At 45.4% G+C, this 14486-nt stretch overlaps 1 protein-coding gene across 1 annotated transcript in view; it reads left to right on the forward strand.

Moving 5' to 3' along the window:
• Positions 1 to 3107, forward strand: part of IPO9 (importin 9) — a 58425-nt gene extending 55318 nt beyond the window's left edge. The window contains exons 22-24 of the mRNA XM_083173228.1: positions 634 to 726; positions 1537 to 1613; positions 1727 to 3107. Coding sequence (XP_083029354.1) covers positions 634 to 726; positions 1537 to 1613; positions 1727 to 1837 — 281 coding nt within the window. The 3' untranslated portion in view covers positions 1838 to 3107. The remainder of the gene's footprint in view (positions 1 to 633; positions 727 to 1536; positions 1614 to 1726) is intronic.
• The last annotated feature ends 11379 nt before the right edge of the window (positions 3108 to 14486 follow it).

Raw genomic sequence — 14486 nt, forward strand, 5'->3', positions numbered from 1 at the left:
ACATAGAACACTTTTCCCTGGGGGGGCGGGTTTGTGTATCCCGCTGGGCGGGAACGTTATATACGCAGGGGATGAGTGACCGATCTGGCTAAATATGAGATATATAGATATATCTCTTATGTATCGAGCAGGCTGGCACGCCACACTGGTAAATGGGGATACTTCCCAGGTGCCCTCCTTGGTACTTGAAAAGACCACTTAGATACAGGATGGATATGGCGGCACTCGCAGCACATATACAGAAAAAAAGAGACCACTCTGGGGTTCTTTTGCAGTGGTCTCTTTTTTTTTTTCTGTATATGTCTTGTGAGTGGTGCCATATCCATCCTGTGTGAGTATATGTATATATATTTTTAATCCAAATGTTTTATATATTTTAAAACTTAAAGAATTGTTTTTCTTTCAAACAAATGGATTTCGGTTTCAATTTGTGCACCAGCTCTAAATTAACTCTTAAACCATTTCAAGAAATTCAAACCTTTCTAAAGTGCAGTGGTAGGAAAATAGCACTGTTGGTACTGCACAGTACTTTAATCTGTGCTACTACAGTAGGAAGTGTAGGATCATTTCAGCTTTACATAAAAACATTGACTTATTGCTTTCTGACTAACCTACACGGATTTGTTCTTTCAGATGACACCAACGATATGTGGGAAGATGATGATGATGAGGATGAAGGTTTGGCTGGGCAACTTCTATCAGACATCCTTTCCAGCAATAAATATGGTAAACCTATCCCTCTCTATAACCATACATATATATGCTTATTGGATCATTACATTTCCTCTTATGCTCAATAGTTGTCTTGTATTGTGGGAAATGTCTTTGTCCCCATAACAAAAATAAGTGTCACATTGAATATGGACAGAGTTACTGCTGAAAGTTTTCTTCCTCTATGAAAGAACAGATGAGATGGTGTCCATGTTGTATATCAGTGTTTTTCAACCACTGTGCCGTGGCACACTAGTGTGCCTTGAGCTGTTCTCAAGTGTGCCCCCAGATCTAGAGATGCCCAAACCAGTTTACAGCCAACACCAGTTCAACTGTTATTTACTGGTCTCTTCTTTTCATGTACAGGGTCAATGTATTTTACGTTTGTTTCCTGTGGGGGCCAGTGTTATTGTTTTTATATGGAGGCCAATAGGTTTGTTTTTTTCCTGTGGGGGCCAATGTTTTTTGCCCTGTGGGGATCTCATGGTGTGCCTTGGCAATTTATAAATCTTATTTAGCGTGCCACAAGGCAAAAAAGGTTGATAATCACTGTTGTACATAGTACGCAATGTGTGCTGTTCCAGCTGCTGTGGAACTACACATCACTGTTTTGCTACTAGGTCATTCTACAACGGCAGGGCATGCTGGGTTCCGCAGCAGCTAGAATGCCACCTATTTTCTACCCCTATTGTAGATATTCCTATGGCTAGTGACAAATCAGTGTAGTGATCCATATTACATGACATTTCATCACATACTGTGTAATGCTTTAAATTTGTCATAAGGGACATTGGTTTTGACATTTGCTGTAAACATCTTTAACAGATGAAGATTATTATGAAGATGATGAGGAGGATGATCCCGATGTCCTGAAGGACCCATTGTATCAGATTGACTTGCAGGTGAGTAATGTGTTGGTATAGTTGTACTACATAGTAGCTGTTCTCTCCCCTGCCCTCCCCACAGTAGATGTATTTATTATACCCTTATCTTGTGTGTGTTCTTTGTTCTTTAGACATACCTAACAGAATTTATACAGCAGTTCGCCCAGCAACCTTGTTTTTCTGCATTCTCTAATCATCTGAATGATAATGAGCGTCGAATCCTCCAGTCTATTGGTATATGAAGGTATCGGACATCAAAAGGGATCATTTGCTGTATGAAGACGGCGACCAGCATTGGGTTCACCCTACAACCTTAACTCCACTGCTGGTTGTGCAATCTGAGGGACCAACCTATTTCATCTGCACGACCTTGTGTTTTGACCTCATTGGGGGCCCACTTCCACTGCATTGTCAATTATGTATATTCGATCATATGAGCATTGTGAACTATAGTCAGTGGTGCACAGGATGGCAGTGCGTGAGCCGTGTTCTCAAAAACTTTAGGCATTTGCTGTGTAAAACTCAACTGATTTTCACGCGTAACCAGCAGCGTTGTCTTGGGCATGTAGCAGTATGGATTTAGTATGACTGCGCTCTTCTAGCCCCTGTGGGTAATTTCCTCCGTTCCCTTCCATACTTAATAACTTGAGAAACCTGGTGCCTTGTATAATGATGCATAGTGTTGATGCAGTGTAATGCTAAGCTGTTCAGGGCCAAGCCAACCTCTGCATGCCCCTGACTCTCTGCCCACAGGAGGTTAGAAGGAGCGTTGCTGGGAAAGCACAATGGACAGCAAGCAGATGAGACTGTGACCTAAATGGGCACAGCGAAAATAAAGTCTGGACTTAAAAGGAGACCTTCACCTCTTCATCGTGCATCCTGCTGAGGATTATGCACCTCTACACATTGGATCATATATCTTTTTTTTTTCTCCCAAGTAAAACTCTTTAGCAGTACTTATTTGGTTTGGGATCTGTATTTCTAAGAGCTTTCACCCAGTGTGATATGTGACTTTTAAACTCTAATTTATCCATAACAAGCAAAGCAACAACATTGTCATTAAAGTGGTGCGCGCAGGACGTTTACTTAGAGTAGGGCACGCTCTAAGCCTGGGGTAGCCAACTCCAGTCCTCGAGAGCTACCAACAGTTAATGTTTTCCAGATCTCACAGAATCACAAGTGAAGTAATTAGCTCCAACTGTGAATCTTTGAAAATGTTTCAGCTAGTAATGAGTGCACCTGTGCAGCAGCTAGGTTGTCTGGAAAATGTGAACTGTTGGTAGCTCACGAGGACCGTAGTTGGCTACCACTGCTATAAGCACTTGCTTCACATCAATGTGAACACCGTTATGCAAAGGAAGATGGCGATGGAATCCTTCCTGAGGTCTATTATCCATGTGACTGATTGGAGCTCCACTTTTAACCTCTCTTCATTTACTACCCACAGGATTTGATAAAGCATTTGTGTTTTTCAGAAGTCACTTTAGGAAAATAAAATATGTGAATAAATTATCTTAAAATCCCAAATACAATTATCATTTAGTATTGGATTTACTCTGGTGTATGTTTAAGAATGATATACTTTGGTCATAAATCAGAATTATTTATGTAGACCTAGTATAGTTTTTTTGCACAAAATAGGGTACTTGTTTCCTAGAACGGCGCCCAGATTTCCTATGTACGCTAATGTAGGGAAATCGCATCACATGGGCCATTATAGCGGGATGCAATTTTCTTTAATGTAATTTTTTCAATGCTCTATATGTCCCACTGTATTACCTATACAATGATATCATTATATGTCCTAAAAAGAGGTTTTATGCACACCCCCCCACCCCCCCCCCCCCCACCCCCCCCCCCCCCCCCCCCACTATCCACGCCACCCCAAAGCGTGGCAAGCAGCGGCGGAACGCGTCCTCCAACCTTTTCATACCCCCACTATCCACGTCGGCGTGGAGTTGATTTTATATAGTGTGGCGAGCCACCGAGCCCAAAGCGTGGTGAGCGGACGCGGATTACTTTACATGTATTCCGCGTCCCCTCGTGGGGCACGCTGCGCTCCCCACGCTTCAGACTCGCTGCGCTCGCCACACTATATTAAATCAACTCCACGCCAACGTGAATAGTGGGGGTATGAAAAGGTCGGAGGACGCGTTCCGCCTCCCCTTGCGCTTGCCACGCTTCGGGGTGGGGGGTGCGTAAAACCTATTTTTAGGACATACAATCATATTGTATACCTAATGTAATGGCATCGCACACCCTATAAAATCACATGCGATTTAGCGGCAGATGCGATACCCTGGGTCAGACAGAGCAGTGAATAAATTACGTGAAAAAATCGCATCGCATTGCATCGTACAAAGCATGTCCCTAAAATGGCCCATGGGATGCAATGAGATTTCCCTACGCAGAATAGCCCACTAAGCAAATAGCTTAGTGGGCGCCGTTCTAGGAAACAAGGACCCAAAATAGTTTACCATGTCTTAAGTGAAGGAACAAATGCATTGTTCGTTCAGGGTTTCCTGGCATTCCACTGTAGTTTTTTCTTTTAGAATAGAAGTTTAAATTGATGAAATACTGGACAAACCTGAGTCTGCCTGTTAAATACTTAAGCTGGGAGTACACTACTGCATTTCTCGCAGCAGTGTGCTGCCACCCGATCACCTGCGAGCCGCCCCGGGACATTCCCGGCTGGCAGGGTCACATGTGATCCATCACATGCTGTCCTTTTACTTGTGACTGATCGCATGCGACCCCTGTTCCCCTGCCCGGTCTTCCGTCTGGAGCAAGGTTATCTGACCTCCGACTCGTCCAATGCGCACGGAACCATGCATTGGACCTGAGGGGATTTCACACTGACCCAATTTGGGACGATTTGTATTTCTATTCCTTTGGGATCAGGGGAAATCGTCCCAAATCGAGTTATTGAACCTTTAGACCTTTCCATGCCTGCCATTTGTAGCAATCCACACAGGTCGCACCTCTGCAGAGCTAGTCAGTTACTCGATTACAAATACCTGCTCCCTGCAAATACATTTACGTACGTTTCTTGTACAAAAGCAACACAGAAATTTCACTGCACATGATCACTTCCATAGTCTAGTGTTTGCAGTGTGTTTCATCAGCTATTTACCAATTTCATATTGCGAAATTCACTCAGGAAGTTGCAAAGCCAATCTTCCCTCTTTTGTTAACTGCAGTATAGTTCTAAATGGGTTAGATTTTGTCTCTGTATCTTGTATTCTGCACCTGAACCATAACCATTAAATGATGCAGAAAGTAGCTTGCCTGTGGTGCTGATCAATAGGTTGACAGTTAATCAGTCAAACACTATTGGTAGAGAGGCCGAAAGTCGACCCATGAAAAATGATGACATGGAAAAGGTTGACAATTATTTTTCATTTTATTTTTCTGTCAACATAGGTCGATATGGACACCGTATTTTATTAACATTATCATTTATTTATTTTGCGCCACACTGCAGCTTCATATTCCACAATACATAAATGAATAAGTAAAACAATGACTTACAGTTGAATACAGGCTACATAATCAGCTGCACCAACAGTACATGAGTTCACCATTATCTCCATTTGCAGAAATGCAGCCCCAGACTTCCAAGGAACCTCCATCACGCTTCACTGTTGCCCGCAGACACGCTCTTCGGTGAACATACGCTTTCTGTTAACAGTCAGTTATTTCAGATTTTTACTCTTCTTCAAGAGCACATGCTGTTATTTTCCGTGCATAGTTTAGTCGCTTGCCTGAGCTGATGGCACTGCTGGATATCTTCTGGTTACAAAGGGAAGCACAATGGCCCTTATTCTGATTCACTTGCAAAGGCAAATTCCTTCTCAAATGGACCAAACCATGTGCACTGCAGGGGGGGGGGGGGGCGCGCGCAGATATAGCATGTGCAGAGAGATTTAGATTAGGGTGAGTTGTTTTGGGTACTTGTTTCCTAGCACGGCCACAACGATTTAGATCGTTGTGGTCGTAAGATAAAAAATCGGATCGATCGCATCGCATGCGATTTGGTCGCATACGATGCGACCGATCCGACCGACCGATTTTTCACCCGCGAGGGGCGGCGGTGCGCGTCCTCCGACCTTTTCATTCCCCTACTATCCACTAGGGCGTGGAGTGAGAATAGAATAGTGTGGCGAGCGCAGCGAGCCCCGCGAGGGGACGCGTCTAACTTCACAGGTATACGCGTCCCCTCGCGGGGCTCGCTGCGCTCGCCACGCTTCGGGCTCGGTGGCTCGCTGCGCTCGCCACACTATTCTATTCTCACTCCACGCCCTAGTGGATAGTAGGGGAATGAAAAGGTCGGAGGACGCGCACCGCCGCCCCTCGCGGGCTCGCTGCGCTCGCCACGCTTCGGGTTGACGTCTATCGTGGGGTCATGGCAGGCACATAAAAAATGTGAAATGGGTCATATTGGGCCATTTCACCTTTTTTATCATTTTACCCTATGTGAGATGGACTTAATCAAGTCCATCTCATCTTGTGCCATTATAATGGCACAAGACCGACGCGATCCTCCCGATTTCAATGTTAAAAGTTTTTTTAACATTGAAGTCTATGGAAAAATCGGGTCAATCGGTCGGTCGCATCGCGGCCGATTTTAATTGGTCGCGACCGACCGATTGACCCGATTTCTGTCAATCAAAGTGAAAAAATTGTAAAAAATCGGCCACATCGTGAGGATCGTGTCCCTTAATTAAGAGCCACGATCACTCACGATTGTGGCCGTTCTAGGAAACAAGTACCTTGTTTTGTTTCTGTGCATGGAAAATACTGTCTGCTTTATTTTTACACTGGAATATAGATCTCACTTTGAAGTAAAACCCCAACCAAATCTAACTCTCTCTGCACATGTTACATCTGCCCCATCTGCAGTGCACCTGGTTTTGTCCATTTGAGAATTTGTCTTTGCGAGTGAACCAGAATAAGGGCCATGTCTTATTTGATGCACTTGGCTGACAATTGCACTCACTGTTTCTTTGTGCTTCTTTGGAAGAGTTTGGTCAGCACATCTTGAAACTGCGGCGAGACCATACTGATGGTAGAGTATAACTACCTTGTGTCTTGTTGCTATACTCAGTCTTGTCATGGTGTATGATCTGTGATCTTAACTTTTTGTTGCAGAATTTACCACCGTCCATACCAAGAAGATGAAGGTGTGCGCCAGTGGTACCTACAGCTGTGCACCACTGGCGCATCACCTGTCCGGACAGGTTTGTCCTGCCCCAGCAAAACCCACCACTCAAGGGGTTGATTGAGAAAAATTAATTTACATCTATTTTTTTAAGCATTCTTATACATAGTATCCTTAGTTTTTAATTAAACATGCATACAATCTTGAATATTTGCCATATTGTAAGAACATCAGTCTAGGTATCGATTGCCATAATCCAGGCATTCCCAGCCACGGTCCTCAAGGCACACCAACAGTGCAGGTTTTAGTAATATCCAGGCTTCAGCAGAGATGAATTAATCAGAATCACTCAGGTATTAATTAAGTCACCTGTGCTCAAGCCTGGATATCGCTAAAACCTGTACTGTTGGTGTGCCTTGAGGACCGTGGTTGGGAATGCCTGCCATAATCCTTAAGAGGTGGCATTGTCTAGCACAGAAAGAAAGATTGCATTTTCACTTCATGATAATGATGATAAGGTTGTTTTTGGTGAAAATTAATGTACTTGTGGCTTATTATGTACACTTGCAGAGGTGGACTACAATGTGAAAACAGTCAGTGTACCAAGGAAATTTTTATTGTTTAGGTCACATTGTTTTTTTGTCTGTCGACCTATTGACTGTATATGTAGACCAGGAGTGGCCAAACTTTTTGCAACGAGAGCCAGTTTTGGTGAGGTGAAAATGTGGAGGGGCCCAACCATTCAGCCTGACATTCTTTGAATCATTAATCACATTAGAATGGTCCCCCACACTGCCCCTTTATGTCCCCCAGCCTGCCCCTTCATTGTATATTCCCTAGACTGCCCCCCTTCTCTGTATTTCCTCCAGCCTGCTCCCATTCACTGTATGTCCCCCACTCTGCCCCTTCACTGTATATTCCCCTGCCTGACTATCTTTCTCTTTATGTCCCCCAGCCTGCTCCTCCTTCACTGTATGTCCACCATTCACTGTATGTTCCCCACTCTGCACCCATTCACTCTGTCCCCCCTTCTCTGAATGTGATAACTGCCTCCATTCACTGTATGTCCCAAAGCCTGACCCTCCTTCACTGTATGTCCCCCAATCTGCCCCCCCATTCATTCACTGTCCCACAGTCTGCCCCCCTTCTCTGAATGTCCATCACTGCCTCCATTCACTGTATGTCCTTCAGCCTGACCCTCCTTCACTGTATGTTCCCCAGTCCCTTGTGTTAGCCAGCGGACAGAGTGACAAAGCAGGAACTGCAAGGACAGGAGATGATTGGGCTCCCGCTGCCGCCCTCCTCCACTCTGCATGTTACGGGAGCAAGCTTCCCCCTTGCTGCACCCCCTCCCCACACACTGCTGTCACTGTGATTGCAGAGGAGGGTAATATACAATTGCAGCTGCAGGGGTTGGATGTATACTCACCCAAAACACGCCAAACACATCTCACTGTGGCAGCCGGCACCTCCTCACTGCTGCAGACAGCAAGCTAAAGCCAGGCTCGCCGGGGCCCCACCTTTTAGTGTTATGTGTTCCGCATATGATGCTCCACCCACTTCTGGTTGGAGGCTGCGGGCCGCTTGAAATGACCGCACGGGCCGTAATTGGCCCCCGGGCCAGACTTTAAAAATTCTTCCCCTTCAGTGTGTATGGCTATAGTGGGGTATTATTTAGTATACATCATTTTCTTGGGTACTTATGTATTATCTGGGCACCCATGTTAAATGCACCCTATTTTTGTCCTACCCCTACTATCCAACTACGCATGGAGTTGATTTTATATAGTGTGGCGAGCGCAGCGAGCGGACGCGGTCTCATAAGAAAAACGGGAGCCCAGATATTACATAAGTACCTTTTCTTGTGTAGTGCTGCTTGATGGCTACTGTCCTAGTTCTGGTATTCCACCTTTTATATTTTGTAGATGTTCATGTGCAACAAAGAGCTGTGCAAAAGCAAGGACTCTCCTACCCCAGGACAGACTTAAGCTGGACCAGAACAACTTGTGTTCAATGCATACCGGGTTTTATTCTCCTATTTAAACATTGTAGAGACATCAACTGTATCATGCTCTAGTACAGAGGTATTTGTCACATGGATATCCAGCTGCTGTAAATGTACAGACTTTAAATACTGGACAATCAACTTAAGCCATATTGCAAATAAAAGGCCCCATACACTTCTCATGGAGAAATTGCCAGTGATCACCACTTGAGCTTCTTGGGCACCAGGATCGCATGTGATTATAACGCGTGTGGTCATTTTGCATGCAATATATTGCAGACGATCCTAGCCAAGCCTGCCCAGCTGTGCAAGCAATCCAAGAGATTGCTTGTGCAGCCTGTGCAACTCACAGGCTCCAGTCTTATGTTTCAGGACCGTGCATTGCATTGGACCTGTGATTTGGGCTCTTTTCCTGCAATTGATCACTGCAATCGCAGGAAGAGGGCTCAAATTGCAGTGAATTGCAAAGTATATGGGTCTTAAGATATGTGAAGAGCTTAAAGTTTAAAATACATATATAAATTGTACAACACGTGAAAATAACCAAATTGCTATTCAATGCATAACTGTTAATTTTGTTTGGAAAGTACCTTTTGTACACCTATACAAAATAATCTGCTTTATTTAAGCATTTTACTGTAGCTGTCCATGAGTTCAAGAATTGCTTGTTGTAGTCTGCAGTCTCCAGTCCACTAAACCCATTGTAAACTAAACTTTAACTAAACCCTTCCATCACTTGGAGTAAGGTCTGTGTGTCTTTCCCGCTGCGTCTTTCTAATGCACGTTTGTTTGTTTATATGGTAATTGTATGTTTCTCAAATCACCTGCTCTACTGACAATTTCAGCAGCTCTCACTTTCTACATGTTCAAGAATCCATAACAATTCTCCGGTTTTATATTGTAATGTTCATTTTAACAGCGCACAACAGCGGCAAACCCCCAAAAAACAGATGTTTTGGGGGAATTACCTGCATATATTAAATGATAAATGGGACTACAGTATATACCTTTTAGTCAGGGAGCTTTGGCTAGGTCCATGTAAAGACGCCTTTTCAAAACCTATTGGTCCCCACCTTCCTGCCTGCGGACAAGCGCAGATGTCTCCTTGCTTAACTAGCTGCCTTTCTGGATATACACAGTTTTTATTGTGATCATGTTAGTGTTTGAGATTACGGATATTGAATGTGCCGCCTAGGATGTCTGCTCTAAATCCTCATACAGCTAATTATTCAGACTTGAGAGTCGTAAGCATTAAAGTGCATCTGCACTTATAGCTAAAATGGCATAATGGCCAATATCACATAGCTAAAGTTCAGTAAGGATGTTTTGATTGGGTTACGGCCACAAAGTTCGCCTTAAGTCTAAATACTTGTTTTCAGATGCAGGTAATTACAACAAAGCGATAGAGGACACCGTGTACAGCAGGGCTGGGTAATTGCGTCCCTCCAGATGTTGAGGAACTACACATCCCAGGATGCTTTGCATTAGTTTTGCTATGTGGCCATGCTGAAACTGATGCAAGGCATGCTGGGATGTGTAGTTCCTCAACATCTGGAGGGCCGCAATTGCCCAGCCCTGGTGTACAGGATGTGTAAGACTGTGCATACTAGCAAATATAAGTAAACAATTTCATATCTGACAATCCTACTATTCTTCCTTTAATGTTAGCAATATCCAAGCTGACATTACTCCCTAATTGTAATGCATGTCGACGTGTCAACCTGTCAGCATGTTAAATGACGATATTTTGACCATGACGGTTAACTGAACATGTCTGTATAATGAATTTAGTTATATTGACCGTGTAGGTATTTTGACTGTCTGTCAATGGATGACTGTATAATGACCAGACATTTTTCAATGTACTGCTCGATTATCTGTTCTATTAAATATACAGCCCTCCCAGTGGGATCAATTAAGATAAAAACATTATCCACCTGATTGTGATCATTTGAGACCGGCTGTCAAGGGCATAACTACTACAGGTGCAAGGGTACAGCTGCTATGTGGTCCAGAGCTGGAGGGGGGGGGGGGGGCATCTTGACTGTATAAATGATATGCACTATATACATTTATCACCATTAGTTTGTACATAGGAGCCTTTACAATCATTTGCTATGGGGCAAATGAATATCTAGTTAGGCCCCTGCCGACTTACACTTTTTAAACATGATTCCTATGATGGGTGATGAGATAAGTTTCAATGAAGTCTATTAAAAGTTACATTTTATCATGAATTATTTCACATAAGTAATGCCCCAGAACCAGAATCCTTTATTTTTGCTCTTTCCTGTGTGATCTATTGTATTTTGGTTTTTGGGTGCCCCACCAATACAAGAAATTTTCTTTGTAATATAGAGAAACTCACCCATGTTGGTTGTTTCTTAATCATATAATTAAATTCTATTTGACCATACCGACATAATCATTGGGTGGTGGCGTGGCTTGGACGGGAGTAAGTGAGCGCCGCAAAACCCCTGTCTATAAATCCTGCCTAACAGATCCTGGGTGACATCTCACCCACTCACCGATGCTCCGGAAGGTCCCCTGTCCTGGCTGTGTGGTTGGAGGTCCGGGTGCGGGCTTGCGGTGCCTGGCTTTGTCTCTGCCTGGAACCCTTCTCCCCTGAAACACGCGGGCGCCATCTTGGACAATCCTGTGCGAGGTGCCCCCTGAGCTGAGGCAGCGGGAGAGCGACGCAGGGTTCAGCCGCCCGGATCCCGCGCTGGAGAGGCTGCTTGCTTCACCGCGGGTGGGCTGGGTGCAGACCTACGGTGTCCTGCTCCGACTCGAGGCGGGCGCCATTTTGAAAGTTCCTGCGCGGATCCCTCATCACGGCCGGCGGCAGGAGAGAGGCGGTGGAGGCTGCGGCTGTTACCCTACCACATCTGAAGAATCCGATCGTGAGTTGCCCGGCTGGGCTGGTGCTGCGGTGGGGTGGTGTGCCTGGAGCTGAGGCCAGACTGAGGGAGCCATTTTGAGGGAGCTAGAGCAGAGTGCCTGAGCTGTTGTCGTGCGGAGGATACCTGCACTCTCTGCTCTTACCTCCCCCCCTGCATAACCAGCAGTGTATACCTTGTATACTTGCATTGACATTCCCCCTGTGTGGATTGGGGCACTGAACTGCTCAAAAGCCCCTATACTGACAGGGGCACTGGACTGCTGACACTCTGGGCTTCCCCCGTTTTGATATACACTATAGCTGTCTGCTCTGACCTCTCTACCTGCATAGCATACAGTGTGTGCCCTATACCTGTGTACTGACAATCCTATATGCTGACTGGGGCACCGGACTCCTGACACTTTGGGCTGTCCCCGATGTGATACACAATACAGTTATCTGCTCTGGCCTCCTTCCTTACATAGAGCACAGTGTCTGTCCTGTGTCTGCGTGCTGACAACCCTCTGTGCTGTAGGGGCACCGGTCTGCTGACCATTTGGGCTATCCCTGCTGTGATATACACTACAGTTATCTGTTCTGGCCTCCCTCTCTACACTGCGAACGAAGTGTGCCCTGTGCCTGCGTGCTGACAATCCTCTGTGCTGACTGGGGCACCGGTCTGCTGATACTTTGGGCTATCACCGCTGAGATACACACTGTGACTGTCGGCTCTGGTTCATCCATTTAAATAACACTACTGGGGCTGCTTGACCTGATCTGCCTGTGCCTACAACTATCTACTATAGTTTTTAAAGATATATACTGCACCGGTAGTGCTCTCCTCCGTTATGGGGAAGACGGGACACGCCGCTGCGGCATCCAGGCTGGAAAAATAAGCGAGGGGCTCGCAGTCGACCACCTCTCCACCTCATTCTGATGACCCCCCCCCCCCTCTGATGTGGGTGCTGGGGCCCCTACCCAGGAGACCCATATTATTGGCCATTTCAGCTTCTGAGCAACGAGTGATGGATAAAATTATCCAGGTACAGGTTGATATATCCCTAATAAGGCACGACATGCAAAAACTTCGTGAGCGAGTCGGTGAGACGGAGCATAGGATTTCTGATTTGGAGGACATCACCAACCCCTTGAAAGCTACGGTGGCAGATTTGTCGGCTCAAATGGCAACGGTCAAGACCAAAATTTCGGATATGGAAGGGCGGCTAAGGCGAAATAATGTCCGCCTGGTTGGTCTGCCTGAGAGGATGAGGGCTCTGCTCCAGAACAGTTCATTGAGACCTGGCTTCTTAAGATCTTCAAGCGTGAGGATTTCAGCCCCCAGTTTTCTGTGGAAAGGGCACACCGTCTTCCAATGAGAGCACCGCCTCCGGGTGCGCCGGCTCGCACCTTTTATTGCCTGTTTCCTGAATTATAAAGATCGAGACATTTTGCTGAGGCTGGCCCGGACGCAGGGCCCACTACAATTCGATAACCATAATGTCTCTGTGTACCCAGACTTTGCTCTCGATGTGCAGAAGTCCAGGTCTCTGTTTCTCAATGTTAAGAAGCGGCTGAGAGAACGGCAGATTCAATATTCCATGCTATTCCCGGCCCGCCTACGTGTGGTGCATGCGGACATTACACACTTTTTCAACTCCGCGCGGGAGGCAGAGGCATGGCTGGACCGTCTTGCCCAGCCTCGTGACTAATAATATGCATTTATTTTCTGTTGTTAGCACGAATGGGTTCTTTAAGATAGGTCCCTATTGGGACCTGGCTCCGCTATGGGTCTTCCTACAGTGAGTGTATTCCCGATATCCGTTTATACCTAGGTTCTAAGGGAAAATTACTTCTTATACCTCATCGGAGCTACATGCCTGGTTATAGTTTATAGGGCTATTTCTACCCCTATACCCCTAGGGTTTCTGCTTTTTTAAGTTGTATTCTTTACATTAAGTTGGTAGTTAATTAAGGGTACAGGTATATCTAGTTTCAAGGATATGCAGGGTGGGGGGTGGTTGGGACTTCATTGTTATTCTGGAACTATATTTTTATGTTTTGGTCTCAGTGATGTTATTATACGAAATAATTGGTATCTGAACTGTTACGTGTATGATATTCGTGGCCTGTGGCCTGTGGCTTGCATTGTTGTTGGGAAGGTACTACCCCGGTGGGTGGCCCCCCGCTGAGCCTGGGGAGCCGTGCCCTGCTCCTATACATGCCAAATTTATTGCGGAATGTCTAGGGTAGTGAATGGCCTGAATGTGCTCAGTTGGAATGTACGGGGTATGAACGACCGTATTAAAAGGGCCCTGGTTCTTAACCAGATTAAAAAATACAGAGCGGACATAGCTTGTCTCTCAGAAACGCATCTCGTGGGTGGTAGAACTCTGGCCCTTAAAAAACCCTGGGTGGGCTTCCTATATCATTCCACTTTTTCAAATACTGCTAGTGGAGTCTCGGTCCTTGTTAGAAAGACCGTTAATTTTCACTTGGTGCACAGCCAAATTGACCAATATGCCGATATGTTTTTCTCAGGGCCCACGTTAACCACAAACTTATTCACATTCTTGCTGTCTATGTGCCTCCTCCTTACAGCAACGAAGTACTCAAACATGCAGTGACCTTTGTCTCTCTGGCACCTGGTATGCCGGTCCTCTGTGTGGGAGACTTCAATAATTACATGGACAGATATTTCGATAGGTGGAATGAATCCCAGGCCCCTAATCCTCCTTTACAACCTACTATTACTCCCTTTGCCAAACTAGTGAGTGAATTGGATTTACTAGACATTTGGAGAATTAGACACCCTCTGCAGCGTCATTACTCCTGCCATTCCTCTAG

Source organism: Crinia signifera, chromosome 2, assembly GCF_055691185.1.
Source record: "Crinia signifera chromosome 2, ASM5569118v1, whole genome shotgun sequence".
Classification (NCBI taxonomy): domain Eukaryota; kingdom Metazoa; phylum Chordata; class Amphibia; order Anura; family Myobatrachidae; genus Crinia; species Crinia signifera.